Source organism: Rosa rugosa, chromosome 7 (genome assembly GCF_958449725.1).
Source record: "Rosa rugosa chromosome 7, drRosRugo1.1, whole genome shotgun sequence".
Classification (NCBI taxonomy): Eukaryota; Viridiplantae; Streptophyta; class Magnoliopsida; order Rosales; family Rosaceae; genus Rosa; species Rosa rugosa.
The window spans coordinates 35,312,225-35,339,386 of NC_084826.1; the positions used below are offsets into that span (position 1 = coordinate 35,312,225).

General features: G+C 37.3%; 1 protein-coding gene across 4 annotated transcripts; it reads left to right on the forward strand.

Moving 5' to 3' along the window:
- The first annotated feature begins 4,657 nt into the window (after positions 1-4,657).
- Positions 4,658-17,692, forward strand: LOC133721572 (4-alpha-glucanotransferase DPE2). 4 transcript variants are annotated; one of them, XM_062148226.1, is made up of 23 exons: positions 4,658-4,678; positions 5,054-5,435; positions 5,768-5,885; positions 5,985-6,040; positions 6,145-6,272; positions 6,470-6,596; positions 6,737-6,933; positions 7,683-7,761; positions 7,926-7,964; positions 8,809-8,928; positions 9,104-9,205; positions 9,383-9,466; positions 9,559-9,801; positions 9,885-10,010; positions 10,313-10,387; positions 10,544-10,615; positions 13,628-13,744; positions 13,914-14,011; positions 14,402-14,561; positions 14,651-14,749; positions 15,096-15,293; positions 15,473-15,566; positions 15,670-16,254. In XM_062148226.1, the coding sequence occupies exons 2-23, from the start codon at positions 5,085-5,087 to the stop codon at positions 15,906-15,908; spliced, it is 2,922 nt and encodes a 973-aa protein (XP_062004210.1). In that variant the 5' UTR covers positions 4,658-4,678; positions 5,054-5,084; the 3' UTR covers positions 15,909-16,254. The 4 variants fall into 4 exon arrangements, with proteins under 4 accessions (XP_062004210.1, XP_062004209.1, XP_062004211.1 ...); XM_062148225.1 differs by lacking the exon at positions 4,658-4,678 and adding an exon at positions 4,767-4,915; XM_062148227.1 differs by lacking the exon at positions 4,658-4,678 and adding an exon at positions 16,400-17,692 and having other exon boundaries at positions 4,922-5,435; positions 15,670-15,936.
- Positions 17,693-27,162: the final 9,470 nt, after the last annotated feature.

Here is a 27,162-nt window from a genome sequence, read left to right on the forward strand (position 1 = left end):
CAAGGTGTAAGGGCCGAGAGATGGTCCTTAAGTATGCCTAGTCGGAGTGGAGATTGGGTGCTTCCAGCATTCGAATTTGGTTCGTAGGGATTCAGATGGGAAGGTGAGAAGGGCTGGCGGTGTTTCGTGGGTTGGCAAAGAAGGTTAGGGTCAGGGAGAGATCGTGCAGCCCATTGTCTCATTTTGTTATCAGTGGGGATCCATCCAGGGGACGCATTAGGAGGGAGGAGGGCTTGGGAATGGATAGCGGTTGGTCTGGCCTTGGTATAGATCATGGTGGCGCGCCGAATTTTATCTGCCCCAGTTCGGAGCTGGTTTGGTCGGCCCAGGTAGCGGAAGGCGGAGGTAAGGGTGGGGAGGGTGGAAGGTGGCGGCGAGAATCTAATCGAGCCACCGGTACGCTGGAGTATGTACATTTCGACATGGGCTTGGCCTAAGGTTTATGTGGGCTTGGGCTTTTGCTTTGGGCCCAAGCTATTTTATTTTTAATTTTATGTTATGTTCTTCTTTTGATTAGACATGACTTTATGTCAGCAATAAGTTCCTACCGATTTGTGTTAAGGCGACATGGGCTTTATCCCGGACTGCACACCTTGTGTGCCTTGTCTGCTCTAGTGAGGTTGCGAGTTTCTTGCATCGTAAATGGTCGCAACCTTCTAGTGACAGGATGAAATGGAGTGCCGTTTGATTTACTTATGTACGGCAATATAATAGGAAAGCTGTGCATTTGTAATGATGCTTCTTTGTAATGGAGTTATCTTTCCCTTATGTCACCACTTTGTTAAAGCAAATGGAGTAGCCAGTCGAGCACTCTTTGCTAATTGGTGCTTGCTAGAATACATAATTTTGATGGAGAATGTTAGTATTATTTTAGGATGTTCTCTTGATGCTTACTGTAATTTGGGGTTTAGGCTCTATGTCCCCATGTTGTATTTTGCAATTTCATTAATCAAGACTTGTGGGCAGCTGCACCAGCCCTCTTTCAAAAAAAAAAAAAAAAAATCAATCTTGAAAATTCTCCATCTCCAAACCCAAAAACAACCAACGACAACTAGAACAAACCCAGACGCAACCTTTCAATTCAAACCCAGAAACCTAGTCTGATTCATAATGTTGCGCATGATTTTGAGGCCATTAGAGCGGTGTTTTGGGTTGAGAATTGGGACTAGCGGCGTTGATGGGCTGCTTGGCATACCAACTTGAAGCCTCACGCCTCCGGTGACTACTCGATGCTATGGTTCAGGCTAATTCGAGCCTTGATGATTAGGGTAGTGTTTACCTCTCCCTCTGCCATCGACGTTGGGGTCTATGTTGGTCACGACGGACCGGAAGCTTCTACCTTCTAGATTCGTCAATTCAAAGTGACAGGACACATCATAAAATTCACTATGAAATCCAAGGTGACCATGCGTCGCCCACTGTTCGAGAAAATTCTACCAAAAATTCGGCAGAATTTCTTCTAAAAGTAGACAACCCAAAATTCAGTGAATCCTGAGGCGGGTCCTGTCACTGAGTCTTTAGATTGAACTAGGTATTCCAGCCCGCGCGATGCTACGGGTATATTATTAATATGTTCAGCTTAATAATACAACATTTACAAACATTAAATACATTACATACCTACAAATGGTATTGTTTTACATTTTCCAAAATCTGGTGTCTCAACCAATTGGTCATAGAACTGAACCAAGTTAAGTACTATGGTAAATAAGTGAGGGCTTAGGCTGGTGATTAAGCAATTGTAGGGGTCGATTCAAAAAAGAAAATCCCCATAAAAATACTAAAAATCTTGCGAATTCCATATCAATTGGTGTAGTCCTTTAAGCTCAGCCAAAGTCTGCTGGCCGGAACATCTGGAATGTAAGCCTGCAAAAGTGAAGTCAGGAGACCTTATGAGATAATTTTCATATCCAATCATAACACTATACATTATTCAAGGTTTATGTAGAACCAATAAAGAGGTCAGATACTCGTTAAAAGTTGTATAGCTAGCGGATACTTGATCAATTTTAGAGATTGAAAGAAGCTTAACATGTTATCAGTGCCATTCAATAGGGTTGCCCAAATATGTTTTCGCTCGATAACACCATTTTAAAACAACCAAAGACATTCTTAAATGTAAGAAGAAGAACCAATTAAAGACAGAACTACACTTACCAGGAGTGTCTTTTCACAATATTTTATTACTGTAAAAAACTATCCAAAACTTTTCTAAAGCACTCTGCCCTATACTTGTTAAGAAATGCTTAACAATCCATAAACCTTGAAAAAAAACTACCCAATATAAAGCTATTAGCTCTCAGTTTTCCCATCCAAAGACAAAGTCTGGATGCATATAAATTGAACCTTCACAGAAATCCTATTATATCCAAAACGATGTTCAATAAGATTTTGCTGCTACTACATACCAAATTCTTTTATTTTTGAAAGGGCCCATACATGATTAAGCTGACCATTTCTGTAAGTCGTTTTAAATAAGAACACTAAACTCCTAAACCCATAACCGTACATTCCCCAACATACTGTGAATATGTTGTACACAGCGTTATTCATGCAATCAATGCAATAACACATTTCAGTTTCAGTGTTTGTTTTGTTCTGAAGCCTAAAAGTAGAAAATGCAGGCATATGAGTTCATAAAAAAACATTGAGAAGTGAACAATTGATTTAGCTAACCACAAATTAATTGGAATAAATGCTAACACTTCCCAAGAAAGCAAAAGGCAGCAATCCAAAAATTAGAAACCAAAGTACGTAGTACTATTAGCTACGCTTGTTTGTTGAAATCCCAAGCAGATGCAGACATTGTTATATTACTAAAATCAAAACAGAAAACTGATGAGTATCTTCCTGAATCCTGATAGTACAAAGAATTAAACAAATCTGAAATGGTTATTTAATTTAGTTTTATTAAGATGCTTTCAATATTTTTCTAAACAAACCTATGTCTATTAAGCTTCCATTTGTAAACAAACCTAGAACTAATAATTTTTTATAAGACTTTCAAACTATAGTCTTAATTGCTGACCGAAAATTACATAAAACTGATCAGCAAGCTTGAACAAAGATGGGTCATTGGGTAAAGAAGTAGTTCAATGAAAGAGTAAACGACCTTGAAGAAATCAGATAGAAATAAAAGAGTAAACAGCGTTAATCCTCAATTAGAGGTAGCGATACGTGTCAGAAATATAAGAAGAGGCAGAATTGGGATAGGGGATTCAGGCCTCCCACAAATGAGAGAGCTCTTCTTTCTTTTTAGTTTTTAAATTCTTTCCATAACCTTTTAGACGAAAAGAAAAAGAAAAGTGACTTTTTCTTCGGTGATGTGATCGTAGGGGATATGCGTTTCTTTTGCTAAAAATATTGTGGCTCGTTCGTTAGTTTTTTCATGTAAATGAACATGAAAAATGAGCGGCTATAAGGATGTGTGAGAGGTTTGCCGACGTTTGTTTGGTTCCGGACAGAGATTGAGAAAGACTTGTTCCTACTCACACTCGCTCACACTTTTCTCTTCTCTCCTCTTCTGGAAATGCACAACATGGCAGGACGTGGTTCATGTGAGGTGTCACTCTTTCACCGTCTCACTCTCTCGTGATTTTGGATCTCTCTCTCCAAAATATCATGGCATGAAGGAAGTAGCAATCACGACGTTGTGTCCTTTTGCCAAAAGATCTGCTTAATAAACAAGAAAACAAACGAACAAACAAACAAATAGTGATTCTTGGAACCAAACAACACTACCCATTGATAGGTCATATCTCAATTTCTGCAGGTTGAGTTTCGTCTCTTAATTTTCTCCATAAAAAAATAATATTGATGATAAAGTGACTAGCGAATGCTTCTTCTTCACTCATCTCTCTCTCTCTCTCTCTTTGAATGTTAACAATTTCCCTTGATTGCGTTGGGCCAGACATTGATTGATCGATCGATATTGAGGAGTTAAGAGCTTGATCTTGAAAATGGTAGAATTGGGAATGAGCAAGGCCAGCAAACCGGTGAGTGTGAGCTTCAGAATACCATATTACACTCAGTGGGGCCAAAGCCTGGTGGTGTGCGGCTCCGAACCGGTGCTTGGTTCATGGAATGTGAAGAGGGGTCTGCAGTTGAGTCCTGTTCACCAGGGTGATGAGCTCATATGGTTTGGCACCATTTCTGTCCCCAAAGGGTTTGGATCCAAGAGTAAACGGTCTCGAAAAAATTAGATAAAAATAAAAGAGTAAACGGCGTTAATCCTGAGTTAAATATTGAGATACGTGTCAGAAATATAAGAATAGACAGAATTAGAGGTAGTGACACGTGTCACAAATATAAGAAGTAGGATTGGGGATTCAGAGGGACACGTGATCTCCTCCCACAAATGAGAGAGCTCTTCTTTCTTTTTAGTTTTTAAATTCTTTCCATAACTTTTTAGACGGAAAAAAAAAAAAGAAAAGTGACTTTTTATTCGGTGATGTGATCGTAGGGGATGCGTTTCTTTTGCTAAAAATATTGTGGCTCGTTCGTTAGTTTTTCAATGCAGTGAGAAGAAAAAAAAAAAAAAATGAGCGGCTATAAGGATGTGAGGATTGCCTACCTTGGTTTGGTTCCGGACATAGATTGAGAAAGACGTGACTTTTCTCTTCTCTCGTCTTCTGTAAATGCACAACACACAGACATAGCAGGAGGTGGTTCATGTGAGGTGTCACTCTTTCACTCTGTATCTCGTGATTTTGGATCTCTCTCTCTCTCTCTCTCTCTCTCTCACTCCAAAATATCAAGGCAATGAGCATCTGCCACATGAAGTTAGCAATCACGACGTTGTGTCCTTTTGCCAAAAGATCTGCTTAATAAACAAACAAACAAACAAATAGTGATTCTTGGAACCAAACAACACTACCCATTGATATTTTTCCTTCCATTTCATCATATCTTGCAGGTTGAGTTTCGTCTCTTAATTTTCTCCATAAAAAAATAATATTGTTGATAAAGTGATCAGTGAATGCTTCTTCTTCACTCATCTCTCTCTCTCTGTCTCTTTGAATGTTAACAATTTCCCTTGATTGCGTTGGGCCAGACATATCGAGGAGTTTAGTCTGATCTTGAAAATGGTAGAATTGGGAATGAGCAAGGCCAGCAAACCCGTGAGTGTGAGCTTCAGAATACCATATTACACACAGTGGGGCCAAAGCCTGGTGGTGTGCGGCTCCGAACCGGTGCTTGGTTCATGGAATGTCAAGAGGGGTCTGCTGTTGAGTCCCGTTCATCAGGGTGATGAGCTCATATGGTTCGGCACCATTTCTGTCCCCAAAGGGTTTGGATCGTGCGAGTACAGTTACTACGTTGTGGATGCTGATGATCGAAGTGTTCTTCGATGGGAGATGGGAAACAAGCGTCGGCTTCTTTTGCCTCAGGCCATTCAGGAAGGAGAGCTGCTTCACTTCCATGACTTTTGGCAGGTACTTTCTCGCTTTTTAACCTTTCCACTCAGAATCTTTCTTTTCCCATATGCTATTGCTTGCTGGTACTATGTTGCTCACTGTCGCAGAAGAAAGTAAACAGATTAAGTTTCCGAATTTGTTTCATAGTTTCGATACCCTTTTCCGCTACAATTAACAACCTAACATGTTTCCGACCTAAGCCATTGCTATTTTCTACTCACCTCTGCTTTCTTAGCTAGGCTGTCTGGTTGATTGAGTTTCTGTGGCTGGTACATACATACTCAGACTGACGACTTGTATTAGTTTTATGACAATATGATAAAAGTTCTGTTGTGGGTGGTCATATCCAGGTTGGTGCCGATGCACTTCCTTTCAGAAGTGCCTTCAAGGACGTCATCTTTCGTAGAGAGTGGAGTTTGGAGATTGAGAAACCTCTAGGAGTCATCCAAAATTCATTGCAGAATGATGGTAATTGTACTCCAATTCAACTTTGTAAGTGTAATGTTACATTCACAAATTGTCCGTCATATCTAATTCTGGTAACATGTGAATCCTGATTGTTAACAGATTCTGTTCTCGTCCATTTCAAAATTTGCTGTCCAAATATAGAAGAAGGAACATCGGTAAACACCTCATTTATCCAGTAGATTCTTCATATTCATCTGAAACTATGCTGATTAGGTAGTCACATATTGGTTCATAGTCTTGATGAAGTCTGATTCTGCAGATTTACATTATTGGTAGTACCTCAAAGTTGGGGAACTGGAAGGCACAGGATGGGCTTAAACTAAGCTATTCTGGTGAATCAACTTGGCATGCAGACTGTGTCGTGCCGAAAGGGGACTTCCCGATAAAATATCCTTTTGGAGCCTTTAATCTTTAAAAGTTTGATGCCGTCTTTTTCATTTCCATTTGATTTTTTATTAATTTTGTGTCTTGTGGCTATTGTTGTTAAGTCACCCCTACCCCTCCCCCTCCCCCTCTTTTAATCTTTTGATTTTCTGAAGATGCCCATATCTGTCTCTGCCCCTCTTCCTTAACGGGTGTTCCACATATAAGTACTGTAAATATAGCAAAGGAGGAAACATTTCTTCTGAAACTGGTCCAAACCGCGAAATTGCTCTTGACTCGTTAAGTACTGAACCAAGATACCTTTTCCGTTCAGATGGCATGTTGCGAGTAAGCTAGCGAATTTGTATTGATCAATATTTATGATTATGTAAACAATCCATTGCATCCTAGAGCAAATAGTATTAACAGAGCTGAGTAGCAAACGTTTTCTGGTGAGATTATCATAATATTCTGCTTGTATGTGTTAGGAAATGCCTTGGCGGGGGGCTGGTGTTGCAATCCCAATGTTCTCTGTTAGATCAGAAACTGATCTTGGTGTTGGAGAGTTTCTTGACCTGAAATTACTTGTTGACTGGGCTGCAGAGTCTGGCTTTCATTTAGTTCAGCTTTTACCCATTAATGATACATCTGTGTATGGAATGTGGTGGGATTCATATCCTTACAGGTACGTCAATACATCAATACTCAGACTACTAGTTATGTTCCTGGTGCTGCTGGCTATTCTTTAGTGCTCATTCAAAGTTTGAAGCATAAAGATTGCTGGAAATAATGTATGAGAATGGATTCTCGGTTCTCTGCCACTTTTGTCTGGATCATATCTGCATTCCTATTTTCATATTTTTCTGACATTAATCCATAGTCCATTACCAGAAATGGAAAAGCCGTCTTATTCTTTTTTTAATAGGATTCCTGTAAAAAACTAGATCCCGTTTGCTGGTTTTATCTTGTCTGGCTTCCTAACCGAGACAGTAATACTGTGTCTGGAAGGATGAGTGGAAGGAGATATTACAGTGCAAGGGTAAACAGGAGAAAAAAATAATACAATTATCCTTCATGTGTGAGGTGGAAGGCAATGAAAAGCAGAAAGGAAAGGAAATAAGAGCAAAAATGTTATTTTGCAGATTTGCCTAAACAGTGTTTGGTAGAGGGTAATAAGATGAAAGAATAAATTGAGATGACGTTCACATTTCCTTTCACTTATATTTGTTCCTACTACAAATAAAAAGGATCTATATTCTCCCCACTTTTGCCTCTCTGTCTTGATTATCCTCTCCCATCAGACTTGATTCAAGTAATACTGCCTTGTGCTCCGACACTTACTGTTCAAAGAATAAACCACATATCAATATTAGTCCCTTCTTGTATTTAAATGTGTTATGCCATTCATTCTTCTAAATTTTTTTCATTATGCAGCTCACTTTCTGTATATGCATTGCATCCTTTATACTTGAGAGTACAGGCACTTTCAGAAAACATCCCCAAGGATATCAAGGTGATTGATAAATGCTGTCCTATTCTTCTTTACTAAGGAAAAGCAAAATAATCCGATTCCTGTACTGTAAAAGATACTAAGTTTTCTTCCCTGAAGAATTATAGATTCATATTTCGTATTAGTTGAAGTCTTTGTTTGGATTTTGTTTTTTTTCATTCTTACAGGTAGAGATTCAGAAGGCAAAAGAAGAATTGGAGGGAAAGGTAGTTCCTTAAGAGATTATATATTTCTTCATACCATCATGGATAAGTTATACAATTCTACATTTGAAGGACAAGTCAGTAGGAAGCTCTAGCAGTTGTATAAGGTCCTCTTTTGACACAACAATTGATAGGCATATTAGTTGTTTGGCAGATCTTTTTTTTTTTTTTTAATTTTTTAATTTTTTAAACAATTGTTAGCTAAATCTTTTGGTTTTAGGTTTTTTTGGCATTATTTAATTATTTACTTTTTTTATTTTTCGCCAACTGCTTTTTATTGTTCTGATATGAAATAATGATGGTCTTTTGTAATGTGGGGAGTGATAAAGTATTGTGTGTGTGTAATTGGATTATACAATTCAACATTTGAATTACAAGTCAGTAGGTAGCTCCAGCAGTTCTATAAGGTCCTCTTTTGACACAATAGTTGTGCAAGCTTTTTTTTTTTTTTTTTGTTAACATAGGCATATCTGTTGTTATCTATGTCGAGTTAGTAGGAAGTGCTAGCAGTTGTTTAAGGTCCTCTTTTGACACAACAGTTGTAATAAGCATTTAATTTATTATCTGTCTTTTCCGCTAATATTGTTCTAAACTTCTGATATCAACTAATGATGGTCTTGTGTAATGTGGGGACGGATGACACACACACACACAATTGGGTTACTGACTGAAAGGACAAATCTAGGATAGTTTTTGTTCACCCAATTTTTGGGAATCTTTGATCACTATTTGCGGTTACAAACCGACGAATATTATTAACAATTTTCATTGGCATAGTTATGATGGTGATTGTAGTGAGTACATATGTGGTATTTAATTTAATATATTTTGATTTTGTTTTTTCTAGGATGTTGATTACGAGGCTACCTTGACCACTAAACTCTCAATTGCAAAGAAAATATTTGCCCAAGAGAAGAATAAGATTCTCAGCTCCAATTCCTTCCAGAAATTTTTCTCTGAGAATCAGGTCATACAGAGCTTGCCTCTTCTTATTATTACCTTAATATTGCAACAATCCCTAACTTTCTTTTTGCTTACAGTTGAACTGTCTTTTGCTCATTGATTTGTATTAATTTAACATATTGGTCATTCCATTTTGAACTGCAAGTGCAACTCTGAGTCTTGTTAATTATTGATCATAGGAATGGTTAAAACCCTATGCGGCCTTCTGTTTTTTGCGGGACTTCTTTGAAACATCAGATCACAGTCAATGGGGTCGGTTTTCCCAGTTTTCAATAGAAAAGGTGATCATTCTGTCAGACTTTTCTATTAAGTTGGGGTAATTGGAGGTTTTTCGTTTAAATTTGATATTTTCTTTTCAGTACATACCTGTCATATATACAGGTTAATAATCTGTTAACAGCTTATAATATTATAAATATCAAAACTTTTGACAACTTTTTTTTTTCTCTTTCTTACAGCTAGAGAAACTCATCTCTAAAGACAGCATTCACTATCGTGAAATTTGCTTCCATTATTACATCCAATTTCATTTGCATATGCAGGCAAGTACTATTCAGTCTTGTAAGAATGATCTGCACTTATGCTAAACAAATGCATCAATTGTTGAATTCTTTGATAAATTCATGAACTACAGCTGTCGGAAGCTGCAGAATATGCAAGAAAGAAGGGAGTAATATTGAAAGGAGACTTGCCTATTGGTGTTGGTAGAGACAGTGTAGATACATGGGTCTATCCAAATCTGTTTCGCATGAACACATCTACTGGAGCTCCTCCAGATTATTTTGATAAAAATGGGCAGAACTGGGGTTTCCCCACTTACAATTGGGACGAGATGGCCAAAGACAATTATGCCTGGTGGCGTGCTCGATTGACACAGGTTTTGGAGGCTTTATTCCTATTGCATCATTTTTGCTGAGTTTTATGGGAGATAAATATAACTTCTCTCTGTTTTTATGACAGATGGCAAAATACTTTACAGCTTACCGGATTGACCATATATTGGGGTTCTTTCGTATCTGGGAACTCCCAGAGCATGCCATCACTGGTCTCGTTGGAAAATTTCGTCCTTCCATTCCTCTAAGTCAGGTACACTTCTATCTCCCTTAATCAAAATATTAGTTTGCCCAGATAATAACAAAGGCTAAACCATTGTGACTGTTAATCAAGAAGCATCTTTTTATTTTATTTTAGAAATTACCAAAAATAGCACCTAAACGGCAAAATTATATTTTTATTTTTATTTTTAATTTTTTTTTGATAAGATCACTTTTGTTACCATGTCTTGTATGATTTGATTATGAAAGTGCCTATTTTGTGATCCCCCCTCATCTTTTTTTTTTTTTTTCCTTTAATTGTCTTGTCAACTTTAAATGAATGCTTCTGTGTAGGAAGAACTTGAAAAAGAGGGCATATGGGACTTTGATCGTTTAGCTCGTCCATATATCCCACAGGAAATTTTACAGGTTACTGAACTTTTACAGCTTGGGATATTTTTGCATCTTATTATGACTGCTAAGATACTAGTTTCCTTTTTTCCTTCAACCCTTATGTTATGGCGTTATGCTTCTCTATATGTGCCATAGTTTCTGTTTCTTCCAACTTTTAGTTTGCTGTTTCAGATTAAGTTTGGAGATTCATGGACTTTTATTGCTTCGAGTTTTCTGAATGAATATCAGAAGAACCACTATGAGGTGAAATTATTGTTTATTTCTTGATTTTTTTATTATTATCTGTTTTTGCATTGATTATCAGTCAGTATTGATCTTCTAGCATGTTCTGAACTTTATGTTCTATGTCATTGCACCTGAAGGAATGTGGATAAATGAATATATTGATATTATTATATAGGTACATGTTAGTGGTTCATGCTGCTACTGTAAGTATAGATAATTCAAAATCGTTGATAAAATATATTGCTCTTAGACCAAATCCTAGCATGAGCAACAATATGGTAGCTTGTACGTCACCTTGTTGCATGGAAGAGTTGCTAAGATTTCGAGGCTGAAGCTTCCTTCTCTGCTAGAAAAATATTAATAGGTTTTACAACGCTTGAGACATTTGGAAATATATGCCGCAATGTCAACATATATTATCAGCACTGGGCTTACAATGTGCATGCTCCTCCCATACTTATTTTTCATTGACCCAGAACCTTGACAAGCCTCTGCCTATATCGACATAGAGCTGATACATTCGCTGATCACATGAGCATAGACTAGTGTTAAAATTTTTCCAGTGACCAGCAACTGTATCAAAGTTAGACTATCCAATCGGAAACCAATTGGTGGGAGAGGCCCAAGATTGTAGAGTATGATGCAAAGGCTTCAAATACTTGATGTAGAATTTTTAAGTTTTCAATTATCTGCATGTGATTATTGCATTTAGCAGGATGTACTAAGAAAACACCATACCTCCCTTAGAATCAATGCATCTTCGAGACTTGTTTTATTCGCTCCAATCTTAGAAACTAATCACAGCTAATAGCCAGACAAAGAGATATGATGAGAACAGAATCTTCAAAAAGACAACAACGAGATAAGACCTAAAGAATTGCTCAGAAAAGCTCTTGGTGAAAAATGAAGAAAGCAACAGCAAGAACCAATCTAACTGGAAAACCATGGAAGAGTCCAAACAACAAGAGAACTCAAACACTGCATATATTTCTCCATCCATAAAACCCCATAGAGTTCCTAGCAGACACAACAGCAGCCATGAGGATGAAAAAGACAATCTGATTTAACCAACTTTGTAAACTTGACAGAACAAAAGTTGTCAAAATCCTGCAAGCATTCCAGAGATACAGGGACCGGAAAACTCATGACATCTTGAGAGACATGAAAGTAGTTGTCAATTGCTTAGAATGGGAAATCTAAAATAACAAATAAGGCACATCACGCCAAGAAAATACAAAAACACAGATATAACGTGGTTCAGCGAATTTGCCTACGTCCACAGGGCAGCAACCGGTCTTTCACTATACTTATAAAGGGTATACAATCCTACCAACCCTCTAATACAAGACTTGATGTACAACTAGAAAGAATAAGAAAAACACGGACTAGGATTCTCTCCTCTTCTTTACTCTCTTTTCTTCACCCTAACTCAGTCTGTCATTGAGAATGGAACACACCATTGCTCTCTCTGACTTTGTACAATCTTCATCACTTTCTTCGAGTCGTATTCTCAGGTTCTAACTCCTAGACTGTCATTCTCTCACCCCCTGCTTGGGGAGGGAGGGATTCCCTTTCACCAGCCGTTGCTCTCATTCGGAGTGAGTTCCCTGGCAGCCCGCTGAATCAATGAGCCCAATGCCTCTATGTAGGCACAATCTGTTAGCCTTCATCAATTAGGATTAGGGGATAATTATTCCGTCCTTATTGGCACCACATCCATCAAGAGGATTTCCAATTCGTATTGGTAATACACTTCTTGTCTTCTAAGGCAACAGTACTAATTGCTTTAGGAAAAACTCATGGGCTGAACCTTTGCCCGCAAAACAAAACTCACCCCTACGGAGTACAAATTTAGTTGAAAGGTTGCTTTGGGGTGACAACTAGTTTATGCTGGTTTTCTCTTTCCTTAATGTGGATGGTGACAACAGTTGTATGGAGGCAGCCATAGGATGGGGGCAGGGATTTTTGTTAGTCTTGTTCCACAGGGGGTGAGGCTCTTATACCAAATTGCTAAGTGATTTAACAATTTCATGACTCAATCTGTTATACATAGTATACACGACTGACACGATACAGAAAGTCAGGTAACCAGAAGTGATAGTAGAGGAGAATAAACAAAGTCAACTGAAAGGTGCTAAACATGGTTTCTTACATATAGACAGAAGTCATGTGCAAGCACCTTGTTTCTCTGGACATTATTTCCCATTGAAACCAACTTTGGCTCAATATGGTTGTATGCTCTATTTGGCAATAGCCAAAGTTCTTAGGCCTCGTTTGGTTCACGGAATGGATTTCTTGGGAAAATTGTTCCTTTGTATTTCCATGGGATGGGAAATCAAGATTCTTACCGATGTGTTTAGTAACACTAAGCGAATCAATTATTAACAAAATGTAGGAAGAAAATTGAATTAATATTTTTATAGGATTATTTTAGTCATGATAGTGTAATAATTGTGTAATTAATGCTAAAAGGATCGATCCCCCACCCTCTCTTTTTCTCCAATTTTCCCTTCAAGGAGGAACCATTTTCCCAACCCTGCACTTACTCATGGGAAAGGTAGCACTTTCTGTGTCCTGAGCTTCAAATCCATGATACAAACGAGGCCTTACAGCTAATGGCCCTGCACCTAGCCTTTTGTCTACTCTGTATTAGAAAAATGAAAAATAAATAAATAAATAAAAAATAAATAATAAATTCTTTTCATTGTGTACTATCTATCATCATTGATATCTTTCCTGTCATTAGATTCCTCTTTGTCTATTACTCTATTAGGTTTTGACTCTAGCATTATTTCATTTCTGACTCGTTTTAGAATTGATTTGTCAATTTAGGAAACGTGTGACATGTTATTTGTCTGTTTCCGCAGGACATTTAGTTCCAAGTGTGTTGGTGAAAATTTGAAATTCTTGAGTTGTCTGAGTTCCACTAGTTCTGTGTCATTCTTATGTGTTAATATTACTGCTAATATTTTTGTGATAGTATGATGAGGATCTGAAGTTAACTTTGATTTTTCCATTCATGATTATCAGTTTAAGGAGGACTGCAATACAGAGAAAAAAATTGCTTCCAAGCTGAAGTCATTTTCAGGAAGATCGTTGTTGCAGAATGAAGACCACATTAGGCATGAGCTCTTTGATATTTTACAGGTAGGATTTTTTAATAAAATTTCAAAATGATTAATTTTATTCTATACTAGCAAACCTTTCTTGTAATCGTGAACCTCTGCTAAAGCTTTTATTGTGTCTTAAGGGTTTTATAGAGACTGCCATTAGTAAGCCTGTGCATAGGTTTTTATATAATTAATTTGTATTGCAGAATATAGTTCTGATAAGAGATCCAGAAAATCCAAGGAACTTCTATCCTCGCTTCAATCTCGAAGAGACTTCAAGTTTTAAGGATTTGGATGATCACTGGTATGTTTGTTTTTGGTATCAGGAAAATGAGGTTTAGCTTTTTGTTTTCTTGTAAGTTTTAATGATTGGGAAAAACAATTGGTTACGGCTAAAATGTATCTCCAATGTCTCATATCTAAATGATCTGGCATGATCTTACTCGTTTTGGTATCAGGAAAATGAGTTTTAGCCTTTTGTTTTTGCTTGTCATTTTCAATGGTCAGGGAAAATACCTCGTTAGGGCTAAAAACTTTGTCCAACATTCTTGTAATTTTGAATACTCATATGATTTGCCATGCTGTTGTTCATGGTCTATAACAAAAATAAATAAATAATAATAAATAAAAAACAACAGATTTATTCCCAAAATAGAATCTTTTTTTTGTTCTGAAAGTGTTCTATGTTATACAGCAAGAATGTACTGAAACGGTTATACTATGATTACTACTTCCATCGACAAGAAAATCTTTGGCGTCAAAATGCGTTGAAGACACTGCCTGCTCTGCTGAACTCATCGGATATGCTAGCTTGTGGGGAAGATCTGGGGCTTATTCCTTCTTGTGTTTATCCTGTATGTTTGCTCAACCCAAGTAAACACTATAAATCCTATTCTTTATATATCTTCCAAAAATTGATATTGTGACTGGTTTTGTGGATCAGGTGATGCAAGAACTGGGATTAATAGGTTTACGCATTCAACGTATGCCTAGTGAACCTGATCTGGAGTTTGGTATCCCTTCTCGATACAGTTATATGACAGTAAGTATTTATTGCCTTTGGAGTTACGTTAAGATTTTTGGACCTAATCTCAAGGCATACTTGAAGGTTTCCATTCAGAGAAACCAAAACAGTGACGAAGTACTTCAATATACATTTTGTTTCTCTCTCTCCTTTTTTTTTTTTTTTGATCTGGACATTTTGTTTCTCTGCATAACATTATGAGATTATGGACATTGAATTTCAGTCATCTGGTTCACATGCATGTACTTCAACGTTAATGATTATTTCTTACTTGGTAATAATGCATGTCAGTTGGTCCCTTCGTTCGTTCTTATTTGTCATTTGAATATGTTAAAACAGGTTTAAATGCATGAATGTATTTCAGGTGTGTGCTCCATCATGCCATGACTGTTCAACATTGCGTGCTTGGTGGGAAGAAGATGAAGAAAGGAGGCAGCGATTTTTTAGCAGTATGGTGGGATCTGACTTGTTGCCACCCAGTCGCTGTGTTCCAGAGATTGCAAATTTCATAATAAGGCAACATTTTGAAGCTCCATCAATGTGGGCAATTTTCCCTCTTCAGGTACTGTGATGTACATCTTAATCTGCTCTCCTATATTCTCAACTGGAGATTGGGCGTTGACCCTTTGTTAAATGAGATGGCCTGGGAAGGACAAGATATAACATATTGAACTTTTGGCTCCTTGTCCGTTGCATCTCATACAATTAATAAATGAATCCTGCACTTTGTTTGATTGGTAGGATTTGTTGATTTTGAAAGAAGAATACACAACACGCCCTGCAAAAGAGGAGACAATCAATGACCCCACAAATCCGAAGCATTATTGGAGATACCGTATGTGAAGATTATGAGTCTTCAAGATTTGATTAAGTTTGCTAATGTTTTCAAAACTGAGAATAATTCATGTTGGAAACTGACAATTCTGTTGCATACTCAGGTGTACATGTGACATTGGAGGCTTTGATCAAGGATAAAGAGCTCACATCGATCATCAAAGACCTCGTGCGTGGAAGTGGAAGATCACATCCGGGGAAACAAGCTGAGAAACAAGTGATTGAGGAATCATCTGTTGCAACCACAGAGAAGAAGCAGATTGCCAGCAGCAAAGAAAAGGCTCAAGTGGCAACTCCACTGAACGGAGTACCGCGGAAGGAGGCTGTTGCTGTTCCTAATTAATAAATCATGCGCATTATGGCAAAATAAGGTGATTCTGGAATCCACCGCGTACTATAGTATTCAACGAAGGTCGCAATGAGAGCTGAAAATAAGCTGACTGTCAACAAGAATCTGCATGTTGCTTCGCAGAGTCATAAGCCATAGTAGACAACATATTGCATATACTTGTTGAGACATCAAATAATAATGTATTTTGCCAATTAATTGCCAATTAATTGCATATAGGAAATTCTTACGCATGACCGCCTAAGTCATATTGTGAGTGGACTTGATTTTAATTGATGCATGCATTTATATTCTTTCAAATTAGCGATTTATTTAATTATCATATCATTCATTGAGCTTATGATTTGCGTTGGAATACGGATTTGAGTTTGGATTATGATTTTGGTTTCAGATTTTATTTTAGTTTATTATTTGGATTTATGATTTATGTTGATATTCGATGAATTGTACAAGGATCTTATTGGCAAATAGGAACTGGAATGCAGGTTAGAGTATGGTCGGATCCATGGATCCCAGGCATTCCCAATTACACTCCAGTTGTTCCCGCTCCTGTGCTAAACACATCCCTACAGGTGAGTGCTTTAATTACTGATCATTCAACTTGGAATGAAGTTATCGTTCGTGACTTATTTTCTATTGAGGAGGCGGAGGCTATTCTGAGGATTCCATTAAGTTGTAGAATGGTTGATGACCGGGGCGTTTGGAGAATGGAAAGGAATGGGAAGTTTTCGGTTAAAACTGCCTATAGGCATTCCTTTGTCAATTCTCCTTCTAGAAAACCTAGCTCTCTCAATATGTCGGGTGATTTTTGGAAAGAAGGTTTGGAAAGGGGTACTTCCTAGTACGGCTAAGCTGCATATGTGGAGGGTGTGCAATGATATTCTCCCTTCGCTGGAACGGTTGGCTTCTAAACATGTGGTTTTGGATTCTCAACTTTGTGTTCTATGTACTGTTGAAGTTGAGTCTACATTGCATTTGTGCCGACATTGCAAAGTTGGTGTTTCAAACTAATAGTAGGGTGCTTCAAGTGGCTTTGGCAATACAAACTGATGGTTTTGATATGGTTGGATGGTTGAGTCATTGTGCTAACCATTTGCAGAAAGGTGATTTTGAGGATCTTATGTATATGTTGTGGAGTGTTTGGAAAGAAAGAAACCTTAGGGTTTGGGAGCAGAAACATTCTAACACAAGTGATGTTGCGTTACGTGCGAGTACGAGGTTAGCAGAGTTCAGGCTTCACAACGGGAAGTTTGGGGTTAATGTACAGCATTCTAGAGTGGCAAAATGGTGTCACCCCCCATCTGGGATGCTTAAAGTTAATCTTGATGGCTCCTTCCTAGCTGCATCAAGGAAGGGAGGGCCTTCCTAGCTGCATCAAGGAAGGGAGGGCTAGGCTTTGTGATTCGTGATTCGGTGGGAATTATGCTTGCTGGAGGAGCTTGTCCGCTTCGAAATTTATTATCAGCTGAACATGCTGAAGCTTTGGCATGTCAGGCAGCAGTGCAGTTTGTGTTACAACACAACATGATGCCAGTTCTTTTTGAGACAGACTCGATGTTAGTACAAAGACAAGTCTCTGGCCATGGGAGTTTGAATACAGATGTCTTGGGAAGAATATATGATGCTATAGGGGAGATGTTGGCCTCTACTCCAAATGTGAGAATTAGTTATACGAAGAGGGGTGCCAATACTGTGGCTCACCTTCTTGCTGATTATGCAAAGTCTCTTCAGCAAGAGATTTTTTTCTGTTCTGCACCTATCTTTTTACAAGCTGCCCTTGCAGCTGACTCTACTTTTGTATAATTGTTCCAATTTTCAATAAAGGGATGACATCATTTTACTAAAAAAAAAAAAGCGAGATTAAATTATAAATTGTAAATCATAAACAATAACAAACCGAAATCATTGCTAAAGCATTCCCAATGCCAAAACTGAAAGCCGATAAATAATCGAGAAATATAAATCCATTGAAAGTCCCATTTTCGAAAATCTTTCAGAAATTTCAAAATCGACGAATAAAAATATAATATTTAATTTCGAAAATCACCTCGAAAACTAATTCATCGAATATCAACATAAATCATAAATCCAAATAATAAACTAAAATAAAATCTGAAACCAAAATCATAATCCAAACTCAAATCCGTATTCCAATGCAAATCATAAGCTCAATGAATGATATGATAATTAAATAAATCGCTAATTTGAAAGAATATAAATGCATGCATCAATTAAAATCAAGTCCACTCACAATATGGCTTAGGCGGTCATGTGTAAGAATTTCCTCATCGAGCAGTGGCTCGGTACGTCGTTCTATACACAATATGACAATAATACATCTTAAATAACCGAACGGAAGTTCCGAAATAAATTCATAATAAATAAACCGAAAACTCGATAACTTTGCCCCTCCGAAACCTACAAGTTCCAAAACTCCTCGAAATCAAACCAAACTTCACCAACAACATCGTTTCATCAATTCTAGAACAGAAACGAAGGAAATCTAACGGTCGGATTTCCAGAAATCAACACCCGAAACTCTGAAACTTCGTAAATTCCTAATCGATACCAAACTTCCTCCGATTTCCATCAAACTCATACTCACAAGTTCTACACGCTACAAGGAACCCAACTAGCGAAAATAGATGGCCGAAAACGGTCGCACGCGCCCCCCACGCGCCGTCGGGCAACCCCCGAATTGGGTCACCAAACTTACATCCAAATCTTCCTCTCAACATCCCAAACAACTTCGTCAACTACCACAAAGTCAGATTTCAAAGGATAAGGCCGGAATTTACCTAGAAAGCCGAAGAACCCTAGAAATCCTAAATTTCCTTCCGATCGTCGATTCTTCCTTCCCCAAGCAAATTGAAGCTGGTAGCTGATGGGTTCGAACAACGAAGGAGAGAGCTTTAAGATATGGGTGGTGGCGCGGCCTGAGTCGGCGAACCGACCGGAAGAAGAAAACGAGTTGGCTGTAAACGTTTCGAGCTTCGATTCTTCTTCCACGGGCCAAATCAACTTCAAACTCCTCCCTAGACTTCAAGAGGACGGCAGAGCGGTCCGAACGGCACCGGTGGCGCAGCCGGAGGATGCAAAAAAAGGCGGGTGAAGTAAACCGGGTCTGGTTGTGTTCCCGTGTCGGAGAGAGAGAAAATGAAGAGTGATAAAAAGGTGATTTTTCGGAAATGGCAAGTTACTGAGGTGATTTTTCTATTTATAGGCAATTTACCGAAACAATAACTTTTACATTTTTTAATATAACTTTCGCATACGAACTCCGATTTGGGCGTGCCACTTGTCTACGGACTCGGTTTGACGTCCTCTACAAGTTCCGTGAAGAAAATTTTCTCAAATGACGAGCGATACAAAAAGTCAACTTTTAGGGCCCCATAAAAGATCAAAACAGAGTCAAAAGTAAAAGTAAATGTCGTTTACGACACGAATGACTAGTAAACCTGTAACTTGAGATCCAAGTCCTTCTTGTTATATAAAAGTTGGATGTAGTCGCGCATCTTTTCTTATTAACTGCGGTCCATTTGATTTTTTTAATAGTCTATTTTACCCTTAGAACCGAATTAGGTAAATTAATTTCAAATTCACTGATTGAATTACAATTTTAGTTCAATTTTAAATTTCAAATTCAAATTCCAAAATCTACAATTCATTAATGAACAATTTTTAGATATATAAGACTAAATGCATTCCTATGAAATCAATATATATACCTAAGATGTAGGTTTAGAAATATCCAATAGTTATATACCTATATTATAGGACGAAAAACATTAGAATAAAAATTCAAACATTATTATTTCAATTGTATCTATATAGTAGGTATTTAAAGTTGTATAGTAGAGATTTGACCTACGTAGACATATAAAGCAGAAAAAAAAAACATAGAATATATTACCAATCTAATCAAAAGGTACAAATGTACATGTAGAACCTATACCTAATTAAAAGATAAAAACTATGAAAGAGAAAGTGGAAGATAATGAGAGAACCTTATATATAGAGATATAGAGAAACTTGAATTTTTTCAAACTTGTGAAACCTTACCTATAAATAAGGCATGTAAATATGAAATAAAAATGTCTAATCAAATTCTAGGACAAATCTTACCTATAACACCATGATCGATTCTATATCAAAGGTAAGCAAAAACTTCTTACCAAGTCTATAATAAGACCTAAAAACGAACTAAGAAGGGAGAAGCCACACAAAAATATAGATATGAGAGAAAAATAAATAAACAAAGAAATGAGAAGTATGTGTTGGAAAGAAGATATGCATGGAAGAAGGAGAGGAAAAAAGAGATGATTCAGTAGAAAAAAGAGGAGAAGAAGAAGAAGAAGAAGAAGAAGAAGAAGAAGAAGAAGAAGAAGAAGGAGACAATACGTAATAGGCAAGATCAAGGAAGAATAATGTCATAATATATATAGATTCTTTTTTTGAATTCAATCAAGAAATACTAATAATATAAATTAAAGTCAACATATTAAAATTGCAAATTTTACATTAATAAGATTGCAATAATTTAGGATTACAATTAATATATTAATTTTTACTGTTTATTGTGCAAAATATATTAAATAAGGGTATGTTAGGAATAAAAAATTTAGGTGTTGAGTCAGCAAGATAGGATAGGAAATAAATCCAATATGGCAACTGAGTCATAGGACCGCGATTAACTAAAAAATTCATCCGGACTATATCCAATACGGGGGGTGGGTGTGAGTTTTGGACTTAGATCTAATTAACTCTATTTTTATTAGAAAATTACTCATAGGTGTCATTTTGAAATTTTATTAGACATAAGGCCACCTAATTTTTCTTGTACACAAAAAGCCACTAGCATCTTCAAATTATTTCATAGTCTCTGGGAGTAGTTTTTGTTCTTCTTGGTAGTAGTTTTTGGTGGTCAGAGTAGCTTTTGTTGTTGGTCAAAGTAACTTTTGTTGTTAGTCAGAGTAACTTTTGGGGTTATGAGAGTAGCTTTTGTTGTTAGTGAAAGTAGCTTTCTGGTGTTGTTGACATTAGCTTTTGTTGGTGACAATAGCCAATAGCTTTCGTTGCTGGTGAGAGTAGCTTTCTGGTGTTAGTGACTGTAGCTTTTAGTGTTGGTGACAGTAACTTTTATTTTTCGCCGAAGGCCTCCAGAAATCTTACCGAGGTCGCCGGAGAGCTCGCCAGAGGTTATTGGAGACCTTGCCAGAAAGAAGAGAGAGAATCATTGGTGACTTTTTACTTTAGTGGTATTTTCATAAATATGTTAGTTTTGGTATCCAAAATTTAAGACAATTTTTAATCTAATGGTCTTAAGAGGGAAAAAGAGTTGGTGGCACTTTGGCTAATAAAACATTCGAAAATGGCCTTATATGTAATTGATCATGACCTTATTTTTATTTGTAATGCAAGATACTATCATTATTTTTTTTGAAGGGTAAAATGGTTCATTGGATAAATGAAAACCACCTCAAGGTTGGAATAGTACATACACCAATATAAGACATAGGCCTACACCTACATTCATACACAAACTACTCCAAAAAACATTAAAGCACAAAAGTCTAAACCTAACTAAAGAACTTCACCTTGGAAGGAAAATATAGACTGTTCCTTAACTTACATTGAGCACGCAATTGTGATACGCACATTGAGCAACACTTCTAAGAAAACTCATAGAAGATCTTCAGTTAGGCTAGACTAGACCAAGACTAAACTCTAGACAAGCACCATCTCCTTCCCCTTAGAGTTGGAGTGCCCATCTTCATTAGGATAGCTAAACATTAGCTCTCTCTTCTTCTTCTTGTTCTGGCCCACAACAACAGTCATGAGCCCAAATCCAAGAGCCCTAATCACAATGGGGTCCACAAGCCCAAAAGTTAGCCTTAGACAGCTTGGGCTCAACACCAATACCACCGAGGCAGCAACACAACTATCATTAGTTTGAATAAACTTGAGAAATATATATTTGGAGACAAAATTTTCATCCACACATAAAAAGAAAAATTACCTAGCACGTCTCATTATCAAATAACTTGCCAAACTTATATTATTTATTATATATTTACTTTCCTCTCTTTTTATGTTATTATTATTATTTACTGACTTATGTGGATTACCACCATGTAGTTAATTGAAGATTTCCTTCATTTACAGTAAAGTATGTGCTCAGATTTTTATTTTTTATTTTTTGGTGAAGAGTTTAGTAGTTTTTATAATTACATAAAATTTGGCTATTTAAGATTGGGTTGTGTTTCTTGACCCTTCAAGACTTTCAAATAGTTCCGCCCCTGGGTGAAGGCAATCAATCAATCATACAAGCTTGTAGAGACTACTTTTGCTCAGAGTATAAATAACTCTCGAACTAAGGCAAGGTTCAAAACCAAATTGCTAGTAAGTACGTGGTTTCTAGTTAAAGTCTTTTGTGGCACCTGAGGGACCGCGAGGTTTCTCATGTTAAAAGTCCTTATTTTCATAAGGTAAGAGGAAGAACTTCGTTTTGAGTTAATCCCATTCCAAGTTTGTAGTCGCTTGGACAAGAAGTCAGACACGCAGATCTAAGCTCTAACAACATCAACAACACTGCACCAGCGATGTGCTGGCAAGCCCACAAGCATAGGCCAAAATGACAGTATGTTTTGGGACTGCGACATGCCAAACATTTTAGCATGCCTAGTGGGACCTATAGAACCTTTTCATATCTACCATAGGGAAGGGAAAGCAAACAGTTTTTTTTTTTTTTTTGATCAATCCTGAAACAGGTTTTAATTTCATTCATCACAAGCCAAAGTGGCCATTACATACCCTCATACTACCTTCTTTCCAGACAAATCAAGAAGTTGTGGTAATACCCACGTTGATACATAGAAATAGGTCCACTTATTAGACATCAAATACATAGACGTAGCGGGAATCCTCCTTTGGTACTACTTTAGAGGCGCAAGCGGTACATAGAGCGCATACAGGTACATAGCTTCGTAAATACAAGGAAATTATTGTAATTAGATGAAAACTAAAAACATAGAGATGGGCCTAGGGCAAAAAGCTCGAGCCCAAAATTTTGCAGTCCAAAGTAGCGCAAGAGAAGGCACACTCAAGGCCTAGTAGGCTTGGCTTGGCCCAGGTCCAGCCTCCACCTCCAGACCACCAAACCTTCCAGCGCAGCTCCGCCCCTGTGACAGCATGTTGGTTGCATCACGAGTAGAAAAATATGTGCAAATTTGTGTGTGATGTTACCTACTCCCAAGATTAGGAGGTCAAGTTTTAGTAAAGGGGAAAAGTAAGAGTATCATACCCAAGGGATTGAGTAACTCCACCCTAAGCTAGATTACGGCGAAAACAAAACCTAGAAAACACATGCAAGTCTACCTTTTTACAAATTAATGGTCTAGGCCCTTTGGAAGCCAACACCACCAAAATGATGATATTAACAATGATAATAGTGGGTCGAATTTGTGTTGATTAATTTAAAACTATATTAAAGTAAAGTGCTAAAAAGTAAACTAAACTAAACTAACAAGCATAGAGCTTTGATCAAATGAGATAAAAGGGTAACAAGGCATCGCACCTAGACTCCTTTTGTGCCAATCTTTGTGACAAAATGCAAATTGGACAAGCTTTTGATGAAATCCCCCTCGGCTCCAACAAGTAGATCCCGAGAAACATTATGCTTTTACATGTATTCTAAACTACTATTGGCTATCAGACATAGCCATCCCACATGCTAATTGTTTTTACCCATCCCTTGGTTATCGGCTAAATGTAAAATCTACGTAAATGCAAACCTAGGTTCCTTGGTTATTGGTTTACCAAAGTTCATACATACATGCATTAAGATTCATTTGTAAGGAAATCAAGCAACTCACTTGGTTATCGTATAATCACCATTTCTATGTTGCACATTGATTTGGTGCATATACTAGCGCCTCACGCGTAATACAACATGGTCATCAAGTTTAGGGCAAGTAAATTAAGCTCCACGCATCGTACCCAAGGGAATAGGGAACCCCACTTGGTTACGGACAACTAAGCACAAATACAAATTATCCTAGCAACAAGTATCCGAAATTATATGTGTCCGAAATTGTGATTTTTAATTTTGAAAACTAAAGCTAAATTTGACAACCGAAAATAGAAAATTGCTGAAAATGAAAATGCAATGATAAAGTAGTTTGCAAAAAAAATCAAGACAAGAGTGTTGGGTACTAGGGAGGCTCCTTCACCCAAATCCTATGTGCTGGAAGCTATCTAATGTAGATGCAAAATTCTTGATTAGGTGGTAGTCGTATCCAAGGCTATTCAAGGCTCAAGGACCATATATTCTCAATTACGGTATTAATGTGCCATTTCAAGGGTTACACAAACTCAATTAGAGAGAGTTAGAGCCGGTTCAAGGGTCTTTAACACGCTCTAATTGGCATGAAGCTCAAGAATTAGACCACTAAGCGATTCACCCGTGCAATCACCCGGCGGGTGTAAATCACCATGCTTATAACCCCCTACAATACCAAATTGAGGGTTCTAGCTTAGGAATTAGGGGGTCAAGCCTCTAACTCCGTCCTAGACATGCTCAAAATATATACCCTATAGTTGACTAGGCTCCTAGACATGCATTTCAACCCAACAAAAATTAATATAAGCATCCATCATATGAAAATTGCATCATTACATTAAAATAAGCATCTTTTATACAAGATTTGGACTAGGGCACACAACCCTAGCCCCCAACAATAAAACTACTTACTACCCATCATTAAACTAACATCAATATACATAATTTAAAGAGGAAAAAGTGAAGAGAAGTGGGAAGTAACAAGAACAAGCCACAAGTTGCTATAGAGCAATTATGGCTATCCTTGATTTATGACTCCCCACCTTTACCCAAATTTGATAGTGATGAAGCTCTTGATGCTTGAGTTTCCCCTTTGAAATTTGTGAAATTGATGAGAATTGATGGAGTAGTGAGGAAAAGAAGAGAAAATATACAAAGTGGCTGTGATGGTGTGGTTCTCGGTGAGTTTGAGAGAATGGAATGGGTGTGCGGCTATCGAGAAAGAAGTAGGATGAGAATGAAATTAATAAGGGTGAGGTCGTTGTCTCGTGGGAGAAGAGAAAGAATGGGATAGTTCGAATGGGATAAGAGAAGTTCTTAGGTAGGGGTTTCCCTACCATGTGGCTTTAGGGCAAGCCAATCAGAAGAAAGAAACTTTTCTCCCTTTTCAGAAATTGTCCCTGCTTTTTAAAAGTGCAATACCCAAAATACCCCCCCTACTAATCCTTACTTGGTCAGCCGCACGTAAGATTCTCTCATGGGATAATTGTCTGGCTGGTCGTCAGAGAAAAGTAGAAGAGAGAGAAGGGACATGTGACCAAAAATGAGAGGAAGAGAGGAAAAAAGAAAAAAAGAAAAGGAAAAGAAAAAGAAAGGAAATGGCTGCACGAGGGAAGGATCAGCCATGCTGACATCATCATGACATCAGCAAAATTCAAAATTTTTTTTTCTTTTCTTCTTTCTTTCTTTTCCCCATTTTCTTTCTTTCTTCTTTCCTCTCTCTTCTCAATGCACTTCCACACATATTATCGGAGGTGATTGGATTCCGCCCCCTTGATGGTGTTGACCACGGTTGACCCGCATTGACTATTTCGTTCTTTTGTCATAAACTCCAATTTGCTCCAATTTCACACTATTTTATCTCGTTTCCGCAATTCCGCTTATTTTCTACAAAATAATAAAAATGAATTAATTACATATTAATTGACATGGGGATTGACTTATTTCTAGTGTTTTAGATATAATTACACGTATATAAATACGTGTAATCACACATGCTTTTAGTATACTAAGTTCATGACTCCTAGCAACCATTTCATGAGATTCTAACATTCATACACATAGATCATGACTTCTAATGGCATAAATGAAGAGAAAACTAAACTAGCAACATAGAAATTCAAAAGCATGCTCAAAACTACATCAAATCACATTGTTTGTTGATGCGGTGTCGGGATGCCGCTATCTACAGAAATGGATGACTGTGGGAGCAACCATCTTCAAGATCCATACCTGCCAACCATGAATAGAGGGTCAGAGGGAAGACCGGGGTAAGGATGTAAGCAGATGAATGAAGAGTGGTGGCTTACCTTGAATGAGAGGAGATGCATGTATTTATAGTCTAGATTAGGGCTTGGAACCCTTTGGTTTCCCATATGGACCTAACTGTAGGCTACCAATGTAAGGCCGCCCTGGTGTAATAGTGAGTGCTTATGGTGTTTCTACTCAGCGCATATGTCATGCCCCGATTTTCAAGCACAATTAATAAACAAATACAAATACACAGGGCGTGATGGTTCAAACATCAACACTAAATACCTGTAAAAAAATTCAACCTAAAACAAGTACATGATAATGTCCAGAACCTACAATGTCAATACAGACTCATTCTTTAGAGTCATATATTACATTACACAAAGTTTACGAATTAAGTTGCGTTAACAAAATAATAAGTAAACGCTCCCTCAGAGCTTACTACAAAACGGAAGTCTAAAGAAAGTTAAACAACAAAATTAGTTTATGAACACCTACAGTTACGACCACACGATTCCTACTTCAGCCACAGTTTCCCATACCTGCAGGATCAACCCCTACACCATTGAATAGTGCACTAGGTTGCAACAACAAACCCGGTAAGCTTTTGGCAGCTTGTATGAGTAAACTCAAACAAACAAGATCGAAGACCAAAATAATAAATTTAAATAAATCAAACAACATAGTAACCCCTGCATAAGATTTAGTTCAGGTGATTACATGCAATTAAAACAATACAGAAAAATGGTAATCTCTGAGTATGATTTAGTTCAAGAGATTACATGGAAATGGAAATGCTTAAATAACACATAACCTAATTTACTCAACAATATACTTCAAACACTTAATGAAATATGAATCACTATAAAGCTCATCGAAATCATCAATAGCATCATAACCAATCCATAATATTAATCACTACTTTGGTTATCACCACCTTGGTTACACTATATGACACCGCACACATTTATAAGAAATCACAATCACAACCATAACAATTCTACACCAAAGCTCAATTCTTCTTAAACATATACTAATTTATATATATATGTAGTCATTCTCTCAGGAATGCCACTAATACTAATTATAAATCACCATTAGCTAAAATCCGAAAATCATTTTATATTGAACCTCATTTTAACTTACCCATGAACC